Source organism: Mobula birostris, chromosome 17 (assembly GCF_030028105.1).
Source record: "Mobula birostris isolate sMobBir1 chromosome 17, sMobBir1.hap1, whole genome shotgun sequence".
In the NCBI taxonomy this organism is placed as follows: Eukaryota; Metazoa; Chordata; class Chondrichthyes; order Myliobatiformes; family Myliobatidae; genus Mobula; species Mobula birostris.
Window position 1 is genome coordinate 22934566 of NC_092386.1, and position 27474 is coordinate 22962039.

At 39.8% G+C, this 27474-nt stretch overlaps 1 protein-coding gene across 2 annotated transcripts in view; it reads right to left on the reverse strand.

Moving 5' to 3' along the window:
- Window positions 1-27474, reverse strand: part of tmem232 (transmembrane protein 232) — a 92850-nt gene that overhangs the window by 59649 nt on the left and 5727 nt on the right. Inside the window, exons 2-5 of one of the 2 annotated variants that reach the window (XM_072281379.1) lie at window positions 25835-26645; window positions 20006-20154; window positions 8555-8714; window positions 7233-7344 (exon numbers count right to left, since the gene is read on the reverse strand). In XM_072281379.1, coding sequence (XP_072137480.1) covers window positions 7233-7344; window positions 8555-8691 — 249 coding nt within the window. In that variant the 5' untranslated portion in view covers window positions 8692-8714; window positions 20006-20154; window positions 25835-26645. Of the gene's footprint in view, window positions 1-7232; window positions 7345-8554; window positions 8715-19547; window positions 19604-20005; window positions 20155-25834; window positions 26646-27474 lie in introns of those variants that run through there. The other variant, XM_072281380.1, reaches the window with a different exon arrangement.

Sequence of the window (27474 nt, forward strand, 5' to 3'; positions counted from 1 at the left end):
TTACATAATCCATGCTGCCTGCCACATTTTTGCTGCTAACCTTCCTGGGAGGATGGATCCAGGGAGATAAAGGCTACTCTATCCCACCTCAACCACCAACACCCCACCCACAAAGCAGCCCACAACTTTCTTGGCTTCTGATTCCTGCATGTCCCTGTAAGTACGACAGAATACGACTGCAATGATTCTTATGGAATCACAACAGAATGGTGAAGAATGTTATTGGGAGGTGGGCAGAGAATGCAGTATCTCAGACCAATGAGGTTACAAAGAATCTGCTGGAAGCACTTAATGGGTTAAGTAGCATCTATAGAGGGAGAGGACTTATCAATGCTTTGAGCTAAAACCCTGCATCCGGAAGATAACCAGTGTAAAGAGGAGGGGAGAATGGTGAAACTGGAGCCAGAGGTCCAGGATAGCTTCCTGCAATGAGAGCTTTTCCGAAGAAGCAGTACTGAAGAAGAGGTGCTCTCCTCCTGAGAGATCAGCCCTTCCACAAGCCTTAGTTCCAATGGAGTTCTCCCAGATGACAGCTGACAACACATAATGAGCCAAATAATAAGAGTGCTTGCAGAATATCCAGGCCTGTAACACTATATACAATGAAGTCCCACAGCATCTTGGTCCCTGACAGCAACAAATTGCTCTCTGAGAAATGGAGATCATGCTTCCTCCTTTTCAATGCTTCTCTCAAGCATTTCAACAGGTCATTTCCAAAGGGGTTGCAGCTTAACGGGCAGACTGCTTTTGAGAGATGGAGGGATGATGTCAATTGGTAAAGGAATGTGTTGATAAGCATGTTGAATTTTCAGGACCTCTGGAAGTAACCATTTAAGGCACTCAAAACTTGTCTATGCATTTGCACAAAGATGCGATCAAATTCTCATGTCTAGGTTGTACTAAGGTGAATGTGCACGCATTAACAGGTTTAGAACTCCTATTCAGCAGCAATACAATCTCTAGGCGGTCATCTGAGATGAGCAATAAACTCAGATCCATTTATTCTTTCAAATACTTGCAAATTTAAAAAAAACTAACCAGCACTTCTATGTTCCTCAGTAAAGCTATGGATGCCAGTGCACAGGGCAATCTAGAAGCATGGATGCATATTCTTCCAAATAATTACTAATCTTCAAATGACTCATAGTTAAGAAACTAGAGCACTAAGGAGATCAACTGAATAGCAAAGGAAATCTTGGTGTAAACAGTATTATTAATTACCCTTTCCAATATTGTTTTGGCAATGATCTTCGGATGCTGATTGCTCTACACATTCTCCGTGTTGCTGTAATGCAAAGCAAAGCCGTGCAGGATATAGCAAGCCTCCAGTCTAGCCCAGACAGTGAAAGTATTTCCCTAAGCAAATACTGGCAGCTCAGTGACATCCATGGGTAAGGGTGCATTTCTGTCCCATAGGCAAATACCTGTATGTGTGTATTGAGTATTTCAGTAATATTTGTGTAATATTGTAATATTGTTAAGATGACGCTACTGACGATGTGAAAATTGACTAAGGACATCGCTTATAACATCTTTTATGAAGCAAATTGGAGTGAACTATCACCACAGATAGTGAGAAGGCAGGCAGAGGTGAGGCTGTTTCAAGGGATGAGCTGGCTTGCTGGGGCATTCTGAGGTGCAATATATTAATGTTCGAGCCACCAGGGACACAGACGGAGTTCGTATAGCTACTGGAGATGGAGTGAGTGATTTGGAGAAGAGATTTAGAAGAGTTGTGATGCCCATTCACCTCACCGGGTGTGAGGCTGGATTGTTCCAAGCGCCAGGCCAATTTGGTGAGATCAACAATAGCTTTGTGCTGGGTGGCCCAGCCATATCGAGATACCTGGATTTGGGTCCTAGAATGTGACACCACCTGGTGCTTGGACAATTTAAATATTGGTGCAGATGGACTGGTAGCCCGAGTGTTGAGTACGGAGGTGAGAGTGGGGCTGATTTTCACACGCTTTCCTGTCAATGTTCATTCTTATCTCTGTAGTGCTGAGGCTGTGTACTGAGATGGTTCCTGCCCTGCTGGTGTGAAAACTGAGGAGCAAGGCTTGGGCTGCTCCAGGAGCAGATTAGGTACTCATTCCGGTTTGGAATGCTATCGGCTTGCTTCGATTGTTTGCACAATGTGTTTTTTTCTCTCTTTCTCTCCGTGGTGATTTTTAGTCTTTTTATTTTAATTGGGTTATTCGAGTTTCCTGCTTTGCAGTTGCCTATAAGCAGAAAAATTTCAAGGTGTATAATTTATACATTCTTTGGTATGAATGTGCTTTGAATCTTTGAATCTTTTAGTCATAGTCATAGTCATAATCATACTTCATTGATCCCAGGGGAAATTGGTTTTCGTTACAGTTGCACCATAAATAATTAAATAGTAATAAAACCATAAATAGTTAAATAGTAATATGTAAATTATGCCAGGAAATAAGTCCAGGACCAGCCTATTGGCTCAGGGTGTCTGACCCTCCAAGGGAGGAGTTGTAAAGTTTGATGGCCACAGGCAGGAATGACTTCCTATGATGCTCTGTGTTGCATCTCGGTGGAATGAGTCTCTGGCTGAACGTACTCCTGTGCCCAACCAGTACATTATGTAGTGGATGGGAGACATTGTCCAAGATGGTATGCAACTTGGACAGCATCCTCTTTTCAGACACCACCGTCAGAGAGTCCAGTTCTATCCCCACAACATCACAGGCCTTACGAATGAGTTTGTTGATTCCATTGGTGTCTGCTACCCTCAGCCTGCTGCCCCAGCACACAACAGCAAACATGATCGCACTGGCCACCACAGACTCGTACAACATCCTCAGCATCATCTGGCAGGTGTTAAAGGACCTCAGTCTCCTCAGGAAATAGAGACGGCTCTGACCCTTCTTATAGACAGCCTCAGTGTTCTTTGACCAGTCCAGTTTATTGTCAATTCGTATCCACAGGTATCTGTAATCCTTCACGATGTCCACACTGACCCCCTGGATCGAAGCAGGGGTCACCGGTACCTTAGCTCTCCTCAAGTCTACCACCACCTCCTTAGTCTTTTTCACATTAAGCTGCAGATAATTCTGCTCACACCATGTGACAAAGTTTCCTACTGTAGTCCTGTACTCAGCCTCGTCTCCCTTGCCGATGCATCCAACTATGGCAGAGTCATCAGAAAACTTCTGAAGATGACAAGACTCTGTGCAGTAGTTGAAGTCCGAAGTGTAAATGGTGAAGAGAAAGGGAGACAAGACAGTCCCCAGTGGAGCCCCAGTGCTGCTGATCACTCTGTCGGACACACAGCATTGCAAGCACACGTACTGTGGTCTACCAGTCAGGTAATCAATAATCCATGACACCAGGAGAGCATCCACCTGCATCGCTGTCAGCTTCTCCCCCAGCAGAGCAGGGCGGATGGTGTTGAACGCACTGGAGAAGTCAAAAACATGACCCTCACAGTGCTCGCTGGCTTGTCCAAGTGGGCGTAGACGCGGTTCAGCAGGTAGACAATGGCATCCTCAACTCTTAGTCAGGGCTGGTAGGCGAACTGGAGGGGATCTAAGTGTGGCCTGACCAGAGGCCAGAGCAGCTCCAGAACAAGTCTCTCCAGGGTCTTCATGATGTGGGAGGTCAATGCCACTGGTCTGTAGTCATTGAGGCCGCTGGGGTGCGGCGTCTTCGGCACAGGGACGAGGCAGAACGTCTTCCACAGCACAGGAACCTTCCAGAGCCTCAGGCTCAGGTTGAAGACATGGCGAGGTACTCCACATAGCTGAGGGGCACAGGCTTTGAGCACCCTGGTACTGACACCATCCGGTCCTACAGCCTTGCTTGGGTTGAGACACTTCAGCTGTCTTCTCACCTGTTCAGCTGTGAAGCCCACCGTGGTGGATTCGTGTGGGGAAGGGGTATAGTCATGAGTGCAGGGTGGGGGACTGTGAGGAGGAGTAAGAGGGGAGAGTGGAATATGTGTTGGTTGGGGGCCGACAACAGATGACTCATGTGGGGGATGGGCAGGTTAAAGAACAGGTTAAGTTCATTGGCCCTGTCCACACTGCCTTCAGCTCCTCTGTTGCTAGTTTGCCGGAACCCAGTGATGGTCCTCATCCCACTCCAGACCTCTCTCATGTTGTTCTGCTGGAGTTTCCACTCAAGCTTCCTCCTGTACCTGTCCTTAGCTTCCCTGATCCTGGCTTTCAGGTCCCTCTGTATTGTCCTCAGCTCCTCCCTATTTCCATCTCTAAACGCCCTCTTTTTAGAGTTTAGTATGTCCTTAATGTCCTTTGTTACCCATGGCTTTTAAAAATATTGTTTGATTAAGCAGTCTTTGTTGTTTATATAATGCAGTACAGATTATCTTGCAAGGTATATAAATGACGTATGTCATCACGCCATCATGTGATATGTGTGCTTAAAGTAAAAAAACTAAGTTGGACTTGTATTTCAGACACTCCATCTTTTCACTTAAACTAGTCTTTATGTTCTGGAATTACAAAACATAACAGTGGTGATGAGGAAGTTTTAAATGAACCTGTTGATGCACAGTGAGATGTTCAAGTTTAAAAAAAGCGCTGTGAGATACTCAAGTTTTTAAAAAAGTGCAGCGAGAAATGGTCAAGTTTAAAAAAAGTGCAGCACTTTTTTTTCTTTAGAACAGCATACTTTCTTCGCAAAAGAAAAGATGATCCTGTTTAAAAAAGGCCGATAAAAGACGATTTCACGGGTTCATAAACAGTGAGCACCGGGTGATAATAATAATAAACAAATAAATAGCAGAAAAAGCTGGTTACATTGGAAAGGTAGATGTGTTCTGTTGATAACTGGCTCATGTTACTGAGTGGATTGAACAGTATTATGAAGCACATGAAATAATCATTGAAGAACCAGTGCCAATTCTGCTGACTGCGTTGGATTTAAAGGAATACAGTTTGCTTAGATGTTTGACTGCTCTAACCAAATCAGCTGAAATAAGTTTTGCTGATATTGCCAAGGTAACACAGGAACATTTAGAACCAAAACCATGTTGATTGCAGAACGCTTTACGTTTCATAAGTGGAACAAATAAAAGGGTGTATATTTCAGAGTATCTGGCTTAATTGAAGAAATTGGCTGAGCATTGTCAGTTCAGAGATGGGTTTAATGATGCACCGAAAGATCTTTCATTTGTGGAATCTTACAAGAAAACATTCAATAATGGCTCCTAACTGAGGCACAACTTTCACTTAAAAGAGCAGTTGAAATTGCTGCATCAATAGGAACAGCAGATAGAGGCACAATTGGGTAGCAGTCAGCGATGAAAGAGAGCATGAACAAATTTGCAACATCTGAACAGAAGCATGCCTGACCAAACAAACTGTGTAACTGTTATGACAGAGGTTCACATACACCAGACTAATGCAGGTTCAAAGGCGAGACTTGCAGAAAATGCAATAAAGTAGGACATATGCAAAGAACATGCCAGCCAGACAAAAATAAATGCACTGCACAGGGAAGAGAAAAAAAAGTAAAAAGTCAAGTTGAAGTTACAGAAGTTGCACTAATCTGCATTCTGTTGATGTAAAATCTGATAATGATAACAGGGATGCAGGTCTGCGTAGCCTTGAGATTTACATTGCGAAAACCAACAATAGACAAGCAATATGGTTTATATCAGAAGTGAATGGCAAATGAATTAACATGGAATTGGATACTGGTTCAGCTGTTTCAGTCATTCCACAAAATGAGTTTGAGAGGCATTTCAAAGATACTAAACTGAAGCCTGCAGATATCCAACTAAGAACTTATACTGGAGAAAAGATAACTCCTGTGGGAATCAGGAATTAAATACAACAAAGAAATACTAAAACCAACAAGCCACAATGGGCTTGTATGTGGTAAAAACCAGAAAGGCCAGCATTCTGGTGACATCATTGACTGAGACAACAACAGCTTGTTTGGAGATCCATCCACTATTTGCATGCCACATCCCCTGTAATAGAGTCAACTAAAAGTGAATTAAGAAAGGAACTGGATGATGTCAGAACTGTCTCCATGCTGTACATCATGAACCATTGCTCAACAGAGGGCAAACAAGTATTGGTGCCAACCTGTGTGCCTCTGGTTGGAAAGCATATTGGACCAAGGAAGGGTCATGCTGCTCAGAGGAATCATAAAAGTAACAAAAGCAATGGACTGACTACAACAGTTTTTGTAGGCAACATATCTGAGAAAGCTTCTGATATTTTCATCAGGCAGTTACTTGTGACATGTGGTTTGGTTTTGAGCTGGTAGAGAGTTCAAGGAGCATCAGGAAAGTTGCAAGCATTCAGTTTTTGTGAGTAAAACCAGAATCTACTCTGTGTGCATTAAAATTATTGCATGAACAGATAAGAGACAAAAAGCTGCTTGTAAAAGTAAATGCAAAGACCAAAGCCCATTTAGGTGAATGAAAGGACAAAAAGAAAGGAGAAATTTCGGCCTGAATGGGTCAATTTAAAATTTACTATGCTGTGGATGCTTGTATAGTAGTTGCATTATATAGCATGCAGTGTATGTAGTTCAGATGTTTTCTCTATTGATTTGGAATTTATCACTAAGCAGTGAGGAGTGTTGCGTATTTAATATTTCAGTAATATTTGAGTAGTATTGTAAACATATTAAGCAATTTTGTTTTTACATAATGTGTTTCAGGTTCTCTGTCAAAGTATGTTAATGGCATATGTCATCACGCCACCGAGTGATATACGTATACCTCACTTAAAGTGACTCTCTGTCTCCTCCTTTAAACTAGTTTTTTTAATGTTTTGGAATATGTGACATATAAAGAATTACTTGAAGTTAAGATAGTGCCACATAGGACCTCAGTAAATTAAAATACAAAAACGTTGGAAAGACTGAGCAGGTCAGGCAGCATCTGAGGAGAGAGAAGCAGAATTCAATAGCCTCCTTGGTTCAGCGATAGACCATGGACCTGGAATATTATATTCATTTCTCTGTACAAATACTGCCCGATCTGATAGCTCTTTCTAGCATTTTCTGTTTTTTTTTATTATTTTGTATTTCCAGCTCTTGCAGTTTTCCTTTAGATTTATTTACAAATTTTATGCTTTTTGAAATGTAATTTTTAGTTTGACAAAGTGGGGGAAAAAAACAGGCAAGACATAAAATGTGAGTTATCCCACCCATACAGCTATGTTAATAATTTTTACAATTAACATACCAACAAATTTATGTTGTTTTCTTCATATGTTTGATTATGAAGCTAATACCTTATTTCTGGTGAGCATTTTTTTAGCCATGTCAATCAGTTGTTCCTTTTCTTTTTGCATTTTTGCAGACTTAAATTCAAGGACAAATTGTTCTGTGACGTCAAAGAGGGGTCTGAAATAAATGAAAAAATAGTATATTGTAAACCGTAATATTAAGCGCAGTTGATAAATGCGCAGTCACTGACCTGAAACATTAGCTCTGTTTCTGTTGCCACAGACACCCATTGACCAGAGAGCATCCGTAACATTTTCTGATTCTTTATTTCAGAATTCCAGCATCTTTTTTTCCTAAGTCTATTATGTTTTCATTAATATGCCTGAAAAGAATAACTAATTATCCCCCTGATCCTCATCCACAATTCACTAACATAATGGCTGATTCAATCCTGGCCTCAAAACCATTTTCCCTCTCTCCATGCCCTTTGACAGTCTTGTATTTTGAATGGCTGTCAACATCTGTTTTTATTTCTGTTTGTGCCATTAATTCAATCTTGTTGCAATGACTGTTGCATTCTGATAAAGGGACTTTAATTTTACCTTATCACTTATCCTTACTCTGATCTTTTGTTGACAGAGCTTGTTTGCTCTGTCCCTTCTCAATACACAATGCATCATTACCTCTATCATAATCCAGCAAGATAACCCTCACCTGAAGCCTTATTTTCTATTTTTAGGTTATCTTATCTCCTTTCTATCCAGGTTTCCCATCCCAGTATCATACCAGATTAAACTCTCTCCAATAGGGCAATACCAGTTCCACCTCCGTGGAAATTCACAACCGCGTCAACACAAACAGAAATCTAATAAGTCAAGAGGGAACCCCACCAGTATATAAAATGTCGGTGTGTATTCAGTACATCATAATTGGCATCAACTGGAGAAATAATAGGTGGCATGATAGTGTAGTGTTTAGCATAATGCTACTGGAGCACCGGTGTCCCAAGTTCAATTCTTTCACTGTGGGGAGTTTGTTTGTTCTCCTCGTGATCATGTGGGTTTCCTCCGGGTACTCCGGCTTCCACTCATATTCCAAAGACCTATGATTACTTGGTTAATTGGTCACATGAGTATAATCAGGCAGTGTAGGCTGGTTGAGCTGGAGGGACCTGTTACTATGCATTTACAGTATAATTTTTTTTAATTGAAATGCTCACTGTATTCTGTTAAGGATGATCAGAAAATTGTGATACACAATCAAAAAGTGCATCATGAAATGCAAACCAATAATAAATAAATATGCTTCATTTATTTTGTGCTGAATTGTCATATATTTCGCAATCATATTTGACATAGCAGTATAAGCACTTAAAGTGCAACTTAACGTTTTTGCGACATCCTTTGAATAGCGAGACTTCAAGGTTTCTTGAGCCATTTTCGCAGGTCTAGCCTCAAGCAGTAGGTGATCATTTTGGGAAATTATGCCAAATCTGTGCACAATGGGTATCTTCAGTATCGGCATCTTTACAGATGTAAACGTCTAATCTATGTTCACAATAAGTGCAAAACAGAACATTAGTAAAATTATACAAGTACAGCAGGGAATACTACAAACATAGTTGTATTGCATGGATTCATTTCAAGCTTTTGAAATTATACTGTAATTCCTGACTAAAAGCAGACAACCACTACCATCTACTGTAAATCACAGTGGACTAACATAGAATAATAGAGCAATGAAGGAACATACACAAAATGATGGAGGAAATCAGCAGACCAGGCAGCATCAATGGGAAAGAGTACAGTTAACGTTTCAGCCAGAGACCCTTCAGCAGTGGCAGCAAAAAGAAAACATAAAACTGACATACTATTTTAAAAGACTCCTAACTTTCACCATCATTCATCCATATAAAAAATTAATTGCTGAGTTCCTGGTAGCAGCTACCATGGAGATTGTGACTGCTGCATCATTGCTGCTTTGTGAAAGCTGTCAGAGCCTTACAGAAACCCTCGTCATCGTAGACATGGAGGTGAAGGAAAACATGAGGAGAGGAGGGAAGACATCTTCAGTATACCTGACATGTTTTCTACCCACAATTACCCACAGAGGTTTTGTGACTTCATCACATTATCACTTGTGCAGTGAGTTGTGTACAAGGGCTGCAGCAGTTAATAGAGGGATCTAGAAGTGTTGTTAGGAATACTGTACACTAATGGATAAAAACAAAGACTGAGAGATGTAAATAACATACGTCCTTAAGTTACCTCTTCATCTTGATCTGCTGGAGGGTTTGCTCCTAATGTTTGGCAAACTTCAAATGCAAGACTTGGCTTGTGCCCAGCCCATAGAGTGCCAGTTCATTATGGCTCTACACAAACAGGAGGAGTAGGTAAGCTGTCCCTTGTAGCCTGCTAGGCTATTTACCAAAATAATAGTTATCTTGCACCTCAGCACCATTTTCCAATACTATCACCATTTTACTTGATTTTCTTAATATCCAGTAATCGATCAATCTTTGTTATCAATCAATGAAACAATTGAGCCTCCAGAGATTAAGAATTTCTTGCTGAGTGAAGAAATCTTTCCTCATCTCAGTCCTATTTGGCCTACCCTTATTCTCAAACTGCATCCTCTGGTCCTATACTTATCAGTGAGGGGAAACATCTTTCATAAGAACGTAAGAAATAGGAGCAGGAGTAGGCCATCAGGCCTGTCAAGCCTGCTCCACCATTCAATAGGATCATGGCTGATCTGGCTGTGGACTCATCTCCACCTACCTGCCCTTTTCCCCATAACCCTTAATTCCCTTACTATGGAAAAATCCATCCAACCTTGCCTTAAATATATTTACTGAGGTAACCTCCACTGCTACATTGGGCAGAGAATTCCACAGATTCACCACTCTCTGGGAAAAGCAGTGCCTCCTCATCTCCATCCTAAATCTGCTCCCCCAAACCTTGAGGCTATGTCCTCTAGTTCTAGTCTCACCTACCAGTGGAAATAATTTTCCTGCCTCTAACTTATCCATCCCTTTCATAATTTTATAAGTTATATAAATTATAAATCCCTTCATCCTTCAGTAAATAGTCTGCCAAACCCTTTACCAACGGGATTGCATGAAATTTCCTCTGCTAAATTCTAGAAAGAACAGTCCCACTCTTCTCAATCTTAGGCAGATTGCAAAGCTGCAATTCCTGCAATCACATTGGTGAAATTTCACTATACTCCCTCTATGGCATGTGAATCCTGTGTAAAGTAAGAGACCAAAATAGTACACAATACTATAAGAGCATATGACATAGAAGCAAAATTAGGCCATTTGGCCCGTCGAGTCTGTTCCACCATTTAATCATGGCTGATCCTTTTTTCCCCTCCTCAGCCCCACTCCCTGGCCTTCTCCCCATAACCTTTGATGCTGTGTCCAATGAAAAACCTATCAAGCTCTAACTTAAAGACACCCAATGACCTGGCCTCCACAGTTGCCTGTGGTAACAAACTCCACAAATTCACCACCCTTTGGCTAAAGAAATTTCTCCGTATCTCTGTTTTATATGGACACCCCTCTATCCTGAGGCTGTGCCCTCTTGACCTAGACTCCCCCACCATGGGAAAAATCCCTTCCACATCTACTCTGTCTAGCCTTTTAAACATTCAAATGGTTTCAATGAGATCCCTCCCATCCTTCTAAATTCCAGCAAGTACAGACTGAGAGACATCAAACGTTCCTCATCATCGTGAACCTCCTCAGAACCCTCTCCAATGCCAGCACATTTTTTCTTAGATGAGGAGCCCAAACATATTCACAATACTCAAGGTGAGGCTTCACCAGTACTTTATAAAGCCTCAGCATCACATGCCTGCTCTTGTATTATATACCTCTTGAAATGAATGCTAACATTCCTCATCACTGACTTTAACCTTTAGGATGTTCTGCATAAGGAAGCTCAAGTCCCTTTGCATCTCAGATTTTTGGATTTTCTCCCTGTTTAGAAAATACTCTACCGAAGTGCATGACCATGCATTTTCCAACATTGTATTTCATTTGCCCCTCTCTTGCCCATTCTCCTAATCTGTCTGTCCTTCTGCAGCCTACCTGTTTCCTCAACACTACCTGCCCTGCCACCAACCTTCATATCTATCATCAAAACTTCACAACAAAGTCTTCTATTCCATCACCTAAATCACTGATATACAGCATAAAAAGAAGCGGTCCCAACATCATCCCCTATGGAACACTATTAGTCACTGGCAGTCAACCAGAAAAGGATCCTTTTATATCCATTCGCTGCCCCCTACCAATCAGCCAATCCTCTAACCATGCCAGTAACTTTCTGTTGTTACATACTCAAGGAGACCTGTCTTTTTTGTGAGAATGATGTAATGGTCTTTTGGGGGTCACCTGATATGCGATTCCTGCCAATGTGAGGTCACATGATGACAGGTGCACCATGGGTATATAAGGGTCAACCCAGGTGACACAGTTGGTTTTCAGTTTGTAGATTTCCAGGTAGAATGTGCTGTGTCTCCGTTTCTGTTGCGTTTGTTTTTGTGACGCAGTTTCATTTTTAAAACTGAGTATTGTGTTCTATTGCAAGATACCATATTATTGGACTGGAAATTTTTGCTAGATGTGTTGATTTACCCAATTCCAACAGTAGAAGGGAGAGTGAAGAATTTATCGAAGTATAGGATCGAAGGATCGAGAGGAGTCGGCATCATTTGGCAGTTTAATAAAGGATCAACCTTATTGAGTCTTCGTTGGAGGAGTAGCGACCTGCATCGAGGATAACTCTTGCCAAAAAGAGTAAGAAGTTCATGCAAAGGTTTGCTCTCTCTCTAAAAGAATTTAAAGTCAGTTGTTTTAAACTGTTTATTTTCGGCATCATGAATCCTGTGGACAGAACCAGCAGGAAAGTTGCGTCTATGAAGAAATCCTTCTCCAGAGAAGTCTCTCCCCAATTGAATGTATAAATCTGTTGGACTTCCAAATTTATCGCTTTAAGAACTATATCTGACTGTATCGCTTTAAGAATTATTTTCGCATTTAATGCTTTAAACACCAGTGCCGAGTGACGATTTGGTGAACGGCTGCATAACGGTTAACTTCCGGTTAAAGTTTTTGTTTGTTTTTTCCTTATCGTTTATCTGTGTTTAATAAATGTTTTGTTGTTTTTATATAACCTGTCTCGATTGATATTCATTGTTGCCGGTTACATAACACTGTAACACCATGGGCTCTTAACTTGGTAAGCAGCCTCATGCGTGGCTTGTCAAAGGCCTTCTGAAAGTCTAAATATACAACATCCACTGCATCCCCTTTATCTATCCTACGTGTAATCTCCTCAAACAATTTCAACAGGTTCATCAGGCAATATTTTCCCTTAAGAAAACCATGCTGCCTCGGTCCGTACTAACTCTCTAAGCTCACCTTTTTTCCCTCTTTTTCGAGGTACTCGACAAGGTTGTCCTCTTAGTCCTTTATTATTTGATACTGCATTAGAACCTCTTGCAATTGCCATTCGAGAATCTCCAAATATTACTGGGATAACTCCGGGCTTAAAGTCCCATAAAATATCACTCTATGCTGATGACTTACTTTTATATATTTCTAATCCTCAAAAATCCATCCCTGCTGTTTTAGAGTTATTAGCACAATTTAGTCTCTTTTCAGGTTATAAATTAAATCTTAGTAAGAGTGAACTTTTCCCGATTAATAAACAACTTCCCTTATATCATAACTTTCCATTTAAATTGATTAATAATTATTTTTCATATCTTGGGATTAAAATTACTTGTAAACACAAAGATTTATTTAAGATTAACTTTTTACCCTTAATTGACCATATTATTCAACTTTCATCTAAATGGTTTCCTTTATATTTAACTTTGATTGGTCGTATTAATGCAGTTAAGATGTTTTTTCTGCCAAAATTTCTATATATATTTCAGGCATTACCGATTTTTGTTCCAAAATCTTTTTTTGATAAAGTTGACTCAAAAATTTCTTCATTTATTTGGCAAAATAAAAACCCGAGACTGGGTAAAATACATTTACAGAAAGCTAAGAGAGATGGAGGTTTAGCATTACCTAACTTTAGATTCTATTATTGGGCAATCAATATTCGACATACGAAATTTTGGTTACTTGACCAGGATATACTATCCATTCCTAAATGGGTAGCATTGGAAGTACAATCTGTTCAGGGCTATACACTTGGCTCTATTTTAGGTTCCTCTCTTCCTTTTGATTTGAAACGCCTTAAACAGGTATCTAACCGGATAGTTAAACATACCTTACGTATTTGGTTCCAATTTAGAAAATTTTTCGATCTTAACCAATTTGGGATAGCGATTCCTATTTTAGGTAACATATTTTTTCCTCCCTCTTTTACGGATCGTGCTTTTCAAATTTGGAAGACTAAGGGTATTTCACGGTTTTTGGACTTATTTTTAGATGGTTCCCTTATGTCTTTTGAACAATTATCTAATAAATATAATTTATCAAGAATACATTTTTTTAGATAACTACAAGTTAGAAATTTCCTAAGTACTATACTTTTTTCTTTTCCAATGCTTCCTCCTACATACATTTTAGATACTATAATTAACCTTAATCCATGTCAGAAAGGTGCATCGGCTATGATTTATAATATTATTATGAAACTTAGGAAAGCTCCATTTGATAAGATTAGGGTAGATTGGGAACAGGAATTGGGGTCTATTATTTCCGTGGATGACTGGGGGCAGATTTTACAATTAGTCAATACTTCTTCTATCTGTGCTAAACATTCCCTAATTCAATTTAAAGTTGTTCATAGAGCACATATGTCCAAAGATAAATTAGCTTGCTTTTATTCTCGTATTAATCCTTTTTGTGATAGATGTCTGGGGCAGATAGCCTCTTTAACTCATATGTTTTGGTCTTGTCCTACTCTGGAAACTTTTTGGAGAGACATTTTTAATATTATCTCAAAGGTATTGAATATAGATATCTCTCCTCACCCTATTACTGCTATCTTTGGACTACCTAAAATTTCCAGTAATCTTTCTCCTTCAGCCCGTAGAATGATTGCATTTCTTACTTTAATGGCAAAAAGATGTATCTTACAACATTGGAAATAGCTTAACGCTCCAACCACCTTTTTTTGGTTTTCTCAGACGATACTATGCTTGAATTTGGAGAAAATTAGAAGCAATCTTTATGATTCCTCACTTAAATTTGAACAGACCTGGAGATCTTTTATTCAATATTTTCATTTAATGTAATTTTTTTTCTTCTCTTTTTTGCTCCATATTTATATACCCTTCTTGGTTTTTTTTACTGTTTTTAATGGAGGTCAGGTTTGAGGACGTGATTTTAAGTTCTTTAACTCTATTTGGTTCCAGGTTAGCCCATTGCTTTGCTTTGCTTTTAGTTTAGTTGCACGGTGGGTTTTTTTGGGGTTTTTTTTTCCTTTTCTCTATTGATATATATATATATATATATAAAAATTAGTATATTATTATGTTACCTTAGTATGTTATGTTTAAATTACATTGTTTGTATCACTTTTTTTTCTGTATTAATATTTCCTTTATACTCTAACAGTGTATTAGTGCCTATATGGCTTACCCTTTTGTATACTTATTCAATAAAAAGATTTAAAAAGAAAACCATGCTGACTTTGTCCTATCTTGTCCTGTGTCACCAAGTACTCCATAACCTCATCCTTAACAATTGACTCCAACATCTTCTCAACCACTGAGGTCAGGCTAACTGGTCTACATTTTCCTTTCTGCTGCCTTCCTCTTCATAAACAGTGGAGTGGTATTTGCAAGTTTCCAGTCCTCTGGCACAATACCAGAGTCCAATGATTTTTGAAAGATCATTACTAATGCCTCCACAATCTTTACCATTACTTCTTTCAGAACCTAGGGTGCAGTTCATCTGGTCCAGGTGACTTACATACCCTTAGGTCTTTCAGCTTTTTGAGCACCTTCTCCCTTCTCTTCTCTCACACCGTTTAACATCTGGCACACTACTAGTGTCTTCCATAATGAAGACTTATGCAAAATACTCATTTAGTTCATTTGCCATCTCCTTGGGCCCTGTAATTATTTCTCCGGGTGTAGTTTCACTCAAGTGCAAACCAACTGTAAAAAGACTTCCTTATTCCTGTGAAGTCATTTTGGCCTTTTATTCACCTGTTACACCTGTATATTAGCTTTTAATGACCACTAACTCCAAAACCATTTCCTTTAAATCTCTGGGATGTAGATTATCACATCATTGCAATTTATCAGCTTTCAATTTCACCAAATTCTCTAATATTACCTTTTATTTATAATTAGTAACCACTGTTCCTCATTCTCTCTAGATCTGTAGTTCCTTAATATATCTGGAGGTTAAGAAACAGAGAAAGTAATTGCAATTTCTGATGGCCATTCTGATGGATGAAATTTCCAACAGAACATTTTCCAAGGGTTTTGAGTGCCAGAACTACACTGGAACAGATTAACAAGAAGCACAATTACTGAGTGCAAATCTTCAACACAAGTAGGATGCTGTCCAGCCCAATAACCTTTACTATATTCAGGGTCTGCCACTTTTCCTTAATACCATGCAGAATGGTGAATTGCCTGGCTCCTACGATTGCAGGGATCTCAGGGGGAAGCCAAGCCATTTCATCCATTCAGCATTTCTGCCCAAAGGTAGTTGAAATATTTCAGGTTTGTATTTGGCATTATGCACTGGACTCTGGCATTTCATCTTGGAGTTTTTTCTTCCAAGTTGTTTGTCTACTATCATTCACAATTGAATGCGGCACACTGCTGAGGTTCAGTTGTATTTATTACTTAGGGGATTGTTTAGCTTTGTCTATTAAATACTTCATTTCAAGTTCAAGTTCAGTTTATTGTCATATTGTTTAGCATGTGGTCCCGAATGCCAGGTTGGCACTTCACTTTAGTTACATTTGACACTGCTGTTGGCTTGCCCTTCTACATTCCTCACAATGTGTTTGTCCTCCGGATTGATTATTAATAATAAAGCGAGGGATATTCTTGACCAATTGTGTCCAATGCAATAGCTCATGGTACCTCATAGATCCTATGTTTTGAGTTGCCAAATCTGTTCCAAATCTATCCATTTAACATCAAGGTATAGCCACACAACCAATAGGGAGGATTTCCCAGTGGCTAAACATTTTAATTCCACTCCCCATTTCCATTACGAAATATCAGTTCATAGCCTCCTCTACTTTCCCAGTGAGGCCACTCTCAGGTTGCAGGAGCAACACCTCATATTCCGTCTGTGTAGCCTCCAATTTAATGCCATGAACATCAATTTCTCCAACTTCTAATAATTTATCGCCCTTCCCTTCTTTCCTTTACCACTCCCTATTCTGCCACCCCTCTTACCCCTTTTTTCTCCTCACCTGCCTATCGCCTCCCATTCTCCTCCCCTTTTGCTCAAGATTCACTCCTCTCCTATCAGATTCCGACTTTTTCAACTTATCACCTCACAACTTCTTATTTCAAACCCCCACCTCCACCAAACTGTCTTCAACTATCACCTTTTAGCTTCATCTATCACTTACCAGTTTGTATGCCTTCCTTTCTGCTCACCTTCTTATTCTATCTTTCCTCCCCTTCCTTTCCAGTCCTGATGCAGGATCTTGGCCTGAAATTCCATAGATGACATCTGATTGGCTGAGTTCCTCGCACATTTTTTGTGTTTTGCTCGGGAATGCTTGCTTGCCCACTTTTATTTTAAATTCTTACAAATGTTCTTCGCCTATGCTCTCTTGTGTAATTGGATCCTTGTGTACCCTGCCTTGTGTAGCTGGATCCTGGACTTCCTGAAAGATTGCTGGGAGGTGATAAGAGTGGGCTTCCTCATCTCTGCCCCTCTGACTCTCAAAACAGGTGCCCTCAGGGCTGTGTCCTAAGCCCCCTCCTTTATTCTCTATATACCCATGACTATGTCACCACCCATAGCTCCAATATGCTAATTAAATTTGCTGACGACACTACATTGATTTGCCTAATCTCAAATAATAATGAGGCAGCCAACAGAGAAGAAGTCATCACACTGACACAATGGTGTCAAGAAAACAACCTCTCCCCCAATGCCATAATAACAAAGGAGCTGGTTGTGGACTACAGGAGGAGTGGAGACAGGCTAACCCCTACTGACATCAATGGATTGGGGGTGAGAGGGTGAAGAGCTTTAAGTTCCTCGGGTTAAACATCACTGAGCATCTCACATGGTCTATATACACCAGCTATGTGATGAAAAAGGCACAACAGCGCCTTTTTCACCTCAGACAGTTGAAGAAGTTTGGTATGGGCCCCCAAATCCTAAGAACTTTCTACATGGGCACAAGTGAGAGTATCCTGACTGGCTGCATCACTGCCCGGTATGGAAACTGTACTGTACTTCCTTCAATCGCAGGGTTCTGCAGAGAGTGGTGCGAACAGCCCAGCGCATCTGTAGTTGTGAGCTTCCCATATTCAGGACATTTACAAAGACAGGTGTGTAAAAAGGACCTGAAGGATCATTGGAGACCCAAGTCACCCCAACCACAAATTGTTCCAGCTGCTACTCTCCGGGAAATGGTACCACAGCATAAAAGGCAGGACCAATAGGCTTCAGTACAGTTTCTTCCACCAGGCCATCAGACTGATTAATTCACACTGATACAACTGTATTTCTATGTTATCTTGACTGTCCTGTTGTACATACTATTTATTATAAATTACTATAAATTGCATATTGCACACTTAGACAGAGACGTAACTTAAAGATTTTTACTCCTCATTTGTATGAAGGATGTAAGTAATAAAGTCAATTCAATTACAGTACCTATACAATGTTAACCACTCAATGTGTTGTTTTCTTTGTATTGTTCTCCCCTCTATCCTCTTTTAATTTACACTTTTAGACTTTTGATGATCATCTTAATCTGACACATAAATAGAATTTAAAAAGCAAGCATAAAATTGTTAGATATTAATATATTAAGCAAATTGGAAAACTGAAGCAAATGAATTTCAAGGTAGATATGTTTGAAGTCATCCATTTTAATCCTTAAATAAATACTTTCTACAAACCCCATTTCCAGAAAAGTTGGGATATTTTCCAAAATGCAATAAAAACAAAAATCTGTGATATGTTAATTCATGTGAACCTTTATTTAACTGACAAAAGTACAAAGAAAAGATTTTCAATATTTACAAAATACAATTAAGTTGGTCAGTAAAACTATTGAAAATCTTTTCTTTGTACTTTTGTCAGTTAAATAAAGGTTCACATGAATTAATATATCACAGATTTTTGTTTTTATTGCATTTTGGAAAATATCCCAATTTTTCTGGAAATGGGGTTTGTAAATGATGAAGGAGGACCAAAGAGAGTCCAAGATGCAGACGCCACAAATATACGTAGATCATACACAAGTACAGAAAAAAAACTCAAGGTCAGCCTTGGAAATCAGAAATTTATACCTAGGGGACTGTAGAATAAGCAAATATAAGTTATATAACAGGTATAGAATTAGACCACATCTAAAATACTGTTTGCTGTTCTGGGTCCCATGCCTTTGGAAGGATGACGTTGGCCTTGAAGAGGGTCCACTAGTGTGGTACTTATACTTCAAGGATTAAGTTGTTTGGAGAAATTGTTTGGGTTATACATCCAAGAAGTATGGAAAATCAAGGAATTATTGAATCAGAGTTAAGGAGACATTAAAAGAAGGGAAACAGACAGGAGTCAGTCTTTCTAGTCCTTTTCATACCCCAATACTCAAATTAGAAGCAAACCTTTCAGGAATGAAATTAGGAAACATTTCTCTCAACATAGTGATGGAATTTTAGAACTATCTTCCTCAAAGGGCAACAGATGCCAAATCAAATTTTTAATTGATGTTTGAGACTGGTAAGATTTTGTTCATAGGAACTAAGGGATAACAGGGAACGTAGCAAGTGTAGGGGGTTAGGCTGTAGACCTGCCATTATGTTACTGAACAGCTAAACAAGCTTGATGAGTTAAATAGTCCTGTTCTGTTCATATTTATGGTTTACTTTTGTCCAAATTGTATTTGTTAAACCTCTGGAGGGAAATATTTATTGAATTTTCTTCTCTCCAGTTTCATTTTATCTGGCTATGCCTCAATTCTGTTAGCTCAGGTGTTAAATTATAGGTGTTCTCCCAGAGTGATATGTTCCTTGGCATCTAATTTTTATGATAAACAATCTTCTACAGCTCCACCTGCATTCCCCATGTCTTTTAACCTACTTTTGTCCCCATCAAGTTCTCATTCTGTCTACCGCAATACTTAATGATGCTTTTGAAAGCAGGACAAACAATTATTGCAGATACAAGTTTCAATACTGACCAGTTATTATTATTTAATACCAGTCACTGCTTCCTCCAGGCACTCCGTCCTTCAATCAACTGCCACCTTGCCTAACGACAGATTTAACACAGCCTCCGGTTTGTCGGACTCAAACCATTACAATCGAGAATACACTGTTATTGCGTTTCCAATTTGCTCGCCGCCACTTTAATGATAGCGATAGTATTAAATTCATAATCTGCTACAGTATACTCAACTCCTGGGTTCGAAGGAAACGCGCATCAACCCCACCTCGGAAGTGTTCATTTAAAAACAGGAGAGCGGCAATGAAGAAGGAAGCAAAAGTTTGGGAAAGTTTTTTTTTTAAATGGGATGTTTAATTGCTACTCGCAAAGCAATTCCTAGTTCAATGATATTTTGCCGGAGGAGGAGAAGAATACCGTGGTGTAGAGACGAAGAGAGGGGTAGCTGCGATAGTACAGAAATGGATCTAATACCAGTATGAGAGGATATCTCCGGTTCCCATTCAGTTCAGACCGAGCCCGGATTTCGAAGCGTCCCTCGACGTCCCAACTCGGTTGTCGCGGCGTTTCCATGGAGACCCTCTGGGGCTTGCGCTGCGTTTGTCCGGAAGCCAAGGTGATTACTGTAAACAAACTTTAGGTTAAATGTTTTAATGGATTTAAAACAGCCATTCGCCCTCCAGCACCCCCAAAAAAACATATATGAAACGGAAATAAAGGGATTGCTAACATTTCTGCTAATGCACGATCCCGTTTTTATTTATTTCTTAGGCCAGGATTTATGGCCTTCCCTTTAAATACCTCAGAACTGAATGGCTTTTTATTTAATACAGCTAATTAGTTATGTGCTAGATTTGTCAACGGTCCCATATTCAACAGGATGTGCGATTTTAAAAGTAAATCTGGTTGTCCTATGCAAGGTCAGTGGAGAAGCTCTATTTTCCATTTCACTGGGTATGAGACCCTTTCCCCTACCCTAACCCTACTACCATCTTTCGAGGAACTCCACTAAACAACTACCACAGCTTGTAAACCAAACATTTCCTTATAACTCGTTTTCCAGTTACCTAGCCAATTTTCTAGCTGTGCTCCCTCAACCCCTTATTTTTTTCAAACCTGATTACAAGTTATTATGCGGCACTTCATCAAAAACCTTTGGAAGTATTTTCTTCATCTCAATTAACAGCGAGGGTCAATTGGGGAAACAATCAACTGCAAACCCCTTGTTAATCCTTTTTATTATTTAAGAAACTATCAAGTTAGAAACATGTTTTAATACATCATGTTAATTTCACTCATCAATCCACATTTGTGTAAATGTCTTAATTCTGCCTGTGATTATTTCGATAAATTAGCAAATTGGTTTATTATTGTCATATATACCAAGGTACAGCGAAAAATGTTTGTTTTGTGTGTCACCCATACAGATTACTTCATCATAACAGTGCAATGAGTTAGTAAAAGGGAAAACAATAACAATGCAGAATGAAGTACTAGTTACAGAGAAAGTGCGGGTAGACAATGAGGTGCATTGTGAGATCGTGTCCATTTTATTGCATTAGAGGACCATTCAAGAGTTTCATAACAGCAGGATAGAAGCTGTCCTTGATCTGGCAGTATGTGCTTTCAGGTTCTTATATCTTCAGCTCAATGGGAGAGGAAAGAATCTTCAGTGTGGTCCATTGATTAAGCTGGCTACTCTATCAAGGCAGCAAGAAGTAGGAGGGGAGGCCAGTTTCCATGATGTGCTGAACTGTGTCTACAACTCTCTGCAGTTTCTTGCAGTCTCAGGCAGAGTAGTTGCCACACCAAGCTGTGATGCATCTGATAGAATTCTTTCTGTGGTACATCTATAAAAATTGGCCAAGGTCAAGGGGGACATGCCAATTTTTTTTAGACTTTTTAATGCTTTCTTGACCATGTGGTTGGACTTCAACAGGGCTGTTAGTATGGTTTATCTCGAGGAGGGGTGTATGGGGTGTACTGTGAGGAGTAGCACCGAGGAGGTGTGTATGGGGTGTACTGTGAGGAGTAGCACCTCTGGTGAAGGGGCTACTCCAGGGCAGCTCACTCACCTTTGGGCCCCACCAAACACTCAACTCTCACCTGTGGCTCCAAGCATGTGACAGTGGGCACACCCAGGTATACTGCTGCAACAAGTGGGCAAAACCAGGTGAGGGTACCCAATGGCCTCATACCCCAGTGATATAGTCTCTGTGTAAATAAACAACTTGCCCTGCACATTTTGAATGAATTTTGCTCCCCTCACCATAAATACACATCTTCTAATATTAGGCATTTCAGACTTAGGGAAAAGCTGTCTACTCTATCTATGCACCTCATAATCTTATAAGAAACTTGTATTAGGTCTTGGTCGACATTTTCTGGATAGACCACAAAACTATTTATTTGACTTTTTTTACATCTGTTTTTCATCTTAAATGTGTTTCTGGAACTGTAAGAGCCTGCGATTGATAGTTTGGAAGGTCCAGTGCTTTGCTGTCTCTGAGAAGTTTCCAGAAGGTGAGCGTGAGCCTCAAGGTGAAGATACTATGAGACAAGGCGTGAGTCAATGTTCGATTCCATTTTGTCAATCAATGCTTCCATTATTCGCTGATTAAAATGACGAAGAAGATTGAAACATCGAGGCAAAAGTGGAAGTCGAATGTGGGTTCAGCGTCGACTACCTGCCTTTTGATCACTGATGGGGTTGCTCTGCTGCCAGTGAAGGAGACTGTGTGGTCCATCACTGTGCCTGGAAAGTAGGCCTCTGCGTTCGAGCCACGTCTCTCTCTTTTCACGATGTAGGAGGATGTTATCAAGGTTCTGCATTTATCGATTTGGACTATGGACTATCGACTTTTTCAGTCTTATAGTTTTTATATTTTGTGATGTGGCCCATTCTTTCTTGTTGTTTTTGTGCAGTGGGGGGGGGGTTTGAGGGTTGATGTTCTTGTTGCATTTTGTGTGGGAGATGGGGTTTGGATGGGTTAATGATTGTTTTGCCATTCTTTCTTTGTGCAGGGGGCTTTGGGGGGTGTCGGTGTTCTTGTTGCGTTTCATGTGAGGAATGTTGCATTTTGTGTGGGGGAGGGTGGTTTGGGGGTAGTCGATGATCGTGTTGCCTTTCATTTTTGTGCTGGGGAGGTGAGTTTGCTGTTTCTTTGAACTGACTTCCAAGGTTTTCTTTGTTTCTGGAGAAGAAGAATCTCAGGTTTGTATACTACATGATAAATGAACCTTAGGCTCTGCCCCTCCAGAGAAAGCAACCTCAGTTTGCTTTCCTCAGAGCACATGAGGCTACTTAGCAAGATAAGAGCCCATAGTATTAAAAGAAAAATACTGCCATGGATAGAGCAATAGCTGATTGGCATTAGGCAAAGTGTGGGAATAAAGGGAGCTGCCAGTGACTAGTGATGTTCCACAGGAGTCATTGTTAGGACTGCTTCTTTTTATGTTCTATGTCAACAATTTGGATGATGGAATCCATGTAGATTCGAAGACCACCTCACCAAGCAACTTCATTCCTTCTGCCAGAAAAAGTCGGACCTCCCAGTGGCCTCACATTCTCATTCTGACATGTCCATCCATGGCCTCCTCTACTGTCGTGATGAGGCCACACTTTGGGAAGGTTGGAGGAGCAACACTTTATATTCTGCCTTGGTAGCCTCCAACCTGATGGCATGAATATCAATTTCTCTCCTTTTAGATTCCTTTACAAATCTTTTTATTATTATTATTATTATTATTATCCAACATTAACACGAATACATCGAAGTAAGCAACACTGACAATATCTCAAGAAAAAAAAACATTATTTTAAAGATTGAAAAATTTTTGGTGATAATAAAAAAAACCTTACTAAGCAAGAAAAAGTGGGAAAAAAACCCAACAGGTATTTAACCCCAGAGCCGTGTGTCAAACAAAAAGTTTCTAAAGATAAACATCAAACTGCCAGCAAGAAAAAAAATGTACCAAAAATTTACAATTAGATCGTGGAGGAAATCTATCAATGAACTCAAATGATAATAAAGAGCAAATGAACCCCATCTTTTCTCAAAATCAAACATATGTTCAAAGGTTCGACTTTAACTTTCTCCAAACTAAGATAAATCATCACTTGAGAGAACCATTGTGACAAAGTGGGAGCTGATATATCCTTCCACTTCATCAAAATGGCCCTCCGATCAATGTAACAAATGCAATAACATATTGGTCAGACACAGAGATACCACGGATATTTTGAGGAATTATTCCAAAAAGCACAGTAAATTTGTTACGTTGTAAATTAACTTTAAGTGCTTTAGAAATTGTCGAAAAAACTGACTTCCAGAACTGTTCCAGTATAGAACAAGACCAAAACATGTGTGTCGGTGTAGCTGTCTCAGTTTTACATCTATCACAATAACTATCAACATTACGATATATTTTAGACAGTCTCTCCTTCATCAAATGGTAACGATGTACAATTTTAAATTGAATCAGTGAATGACTAGCACAGATCGAAGAAGAGTTAACCAGCTTCAGAATCTGCGTCCAATCCTCCGTCATAAAAGTCAAATTGAGCTCCTTTTCCCAATCTTGTTTAATCTTAAATAAAGGACGCTTATCCCATTGTAATAATAAATTATAAATTCTTCCGATAGAACCCTTCATCGAGGGGTTCATACCCATAATAGTATCTAACAGGTCAGCATCCAATAAGTAAGGAAAATTAATTAAATATTTTTTGTAAAATTGTCTAACTTGAAAGTATTGTAAAAAGTGTGAATATGAAAGAGGATATTTATCAACTAATTGTTCAAAAGACATCAATCTATCTTCTTTAAGTAAATCCAAAAAAGAATTAATACCTTTATTTTTCCAAAGTAAAAAAATTGGATCACTCAAAGAAGGCTCAATAAAGTAATTTCGATAAATTAAACTACGAAGTTTAAATTTTTTAAGATTAAAAAAATTGCGGAACTGGAGCCAAATTTGTAAAGACTTCTTAATCACAGGGTATAGGTTTAAATTAGCAACTTTAGCTAATTGTACAGGTAAAGCAGCTCCAATAACAAGGTTAAATAAAACTGTTTCACAGCTTTCAATTCCAGGTCTACCCAAATTGGCTGATCATTCTTATCAACCCAATATAACCAAAAGGTCATGTTTTGCACATTAACAGCCCAGTAATACATTCTTAAATTAGGCAAAGTGAGACCTCCTTCCTTTTTCAACTTATGTAAGTGACATTTACTAATTCTTGGTGTTTCATTATTCCAAATAAAAGATAATAGAATCAATCCGATCAAAAAAACTTCTTGATCAAAAAACAGGGATATTCTGAAATAAATATAAAAATCCTATTAGATTCCCTCTTCTCCAGCCCTGTATTACTTTCACCAATAAACTTATCAGCTTTTTACTTAATACTCCCTGCCCCCTGTTTCACCTATCACTTTGTGTTTCTTGCTCCTCTCCTCCCATCTTCTAACTCTGACTCCTCATCTTTTTTTTCCTCCAGTCCTACTGAAGAGTCTCAGCCCAAAACGTCAACTGTACTCTTTTCCATAGCTGCTGCCTGGCCTGCTGAATTCCTTCAGCACTTTGTGGGTGTTGCTTGAATTTCCAGCATCTGTAGATTTTATCTTGTTTGTGGTTGGGTTTGGGGAGGGCAGGATTATGAATAGAAAATTCAGTTAGGAACTTAGAGAGGTTGAATTGTTTTAAGTAGTGCAGATGGATACTGGGTTGTATGTCCATAGTTTCCAGAATGTGGCAACACAGATCCCTAGATGAGTAAAGAAACTGTGTGACATAGACAGCCTCCACAGTATCCAAGACATCTTCAAGGAGCAGTGCCTTAGGAAGGTTGCGTCCATCATTAAGGATTCCCACCACCCAGGACATGGCCTCTTCTCATTGTTATCATCAGATAGGAGGTACAGAAGCCTGAAGGCACACACTCAACGATTCAGGAACAGCTTCTTCCCCTCTTCCATCTGATCCCTAAGTGGACGTTGAACTCATGAATAGTACCTCTTTACTTTTTATTTCTGTTTTTTTGCACTACTTACTTTAACTTAACTACTTAATAGACACATATATACTTAATGTATCTCAGTTTTTTTATCTACGTTTATCATGTAGTTCATTGTACTGCTGCCATAAAGTTAACAAATTTCACAACATATGCCAGCGATATTAAATCTGACTCTGATCCTGATAGTTGCCTTCATTGCCAGGATGTTGAATAAAACTGGTGATAATGTCATATTGCAGTTGTGTACAATTTTAGTTAGGCTACATTTGGAGTGTTACCTGCAGTTCTTGTATTACAGGAAGGATGTGAAGGCTTTGGAGAGAGCCCATGGAAAATTCAAGGGTGGAGGTGAGATGGCGCCCAGTAGCTGCTTCTTCAAGCTCATTTGCGGAAACAGTTTAAATTCCACTCTTTAATGTGCCTTTTCCTTTCCTGTTCAAGGTGGTTGGGGTTCCATCGAGGTCCTGATCTGCAAGTGGCACTCAGACTGTGTGTTTTTTTTAGGGGGGGGGGTTCTTGTTCCTGGATCCCGCTGGCCGACTGTTTTCTGACATTCTCCAGGCGCGGCTTGGATGATAGCACATCCGGAGTACAGCCCTGAGAACGACCGATTCAGGCCGGTGTTGCCGACTGAGGTGTTGCAGGAGGTGGAACATCAGGATTTCACTGTGGCAGATGTACGGACAGAGGTCTTTGTAGTCCAGCGGTCACACTCTCTTTCTCTTGGTGGTGGTTTGTTGCCAATTCTCGAGTCGGAGAATCTCAGAACAAAATGCGACACAGCAGACTGTAATATCCTAACAGTGACTGTCAGTCTCTCCTTTCGCTGTAAAAATGGATATCTCTCTGTCCCTTGTCAGTGAGAGAGAGAGAGTGCCTGTGGCATGTCGAACAGTCGGCTTAACAATAATCTTTGTTGACTGCAGATTGTGGTCTCTCTTTAGGTGCTTTACTGTTACTTGGTGGGTGGTGGACGCTGATGCTTTTTGCTGAAACAGGTGGGGGAGGGAGGTTGATGCAGGGGGATTTGGGGTTCTAACGTTTCTCTGTCATTCATTCTTTGAGGGTTCTTCTGTTTTTCATGGGTGTCTGCGAAGACAAGTACTTCAGGTTATATACTGTATACATTCTCTGATGATAAACTGAACTATTTGAGCAGAAGAGGTTCACCAGGATGTACCTCACTTAGAGAGCATTAACTGCAATAAGTTGGACAAATTTAGTTTGTTTTTGGAAGCTGAGAGATGAGAATAAAAACGTATAAAACTATGAGAGGCGTGGATGGGGTGAATGATGAGTATCTTTACCCCTAGATTGGAAGTCTCAAATACGAGAGGACATAGGTTTAAGGTTAAAGGGGCAAAATTTAGGGGAGACCTGAGGCAAGTTTCTTTTGGAACAGCAGGTCTGTGTATGTTGTTTGTATACTGTATTTCATGTAGATATTTCTTTGTAATATGATTGTAATTACATTGTGGGGTGCATCACATTCCAATTCATGTATAGTCTTAAGTTAACTTTGTGGGTAATTAAAGATGGTATGACCTGGTGCCTAGGAAATGAAGCTGATCGTGCCCTCTCCCCCCTCAGTGGTGGGGAGGGGGGGAAGATAACGACTGCCAGGAGTTGACACAAGCATCGTGACGTGGTGTGGAAATTCCAATGACTTTGAACTGAAAATCCTGCAAAAGGTAGCGGATTCAGCCCAGTACATCACAGGTAAAGCCCTTCCAACTATTGAGCATATCTACATGAAATGCTGTCACAGGAAAACAGCATCTATCATCAGCAACCCTCACCACCCAGGCATGCTCTTTTTTTGTTGCTGCCATCAGGTAGAAGGTACAAGAGTGTCAGGACTCGCACCACCAGGTTCAAGAACAGTTACTACCCCTCAACCATCAGGCTCTTGAACAAA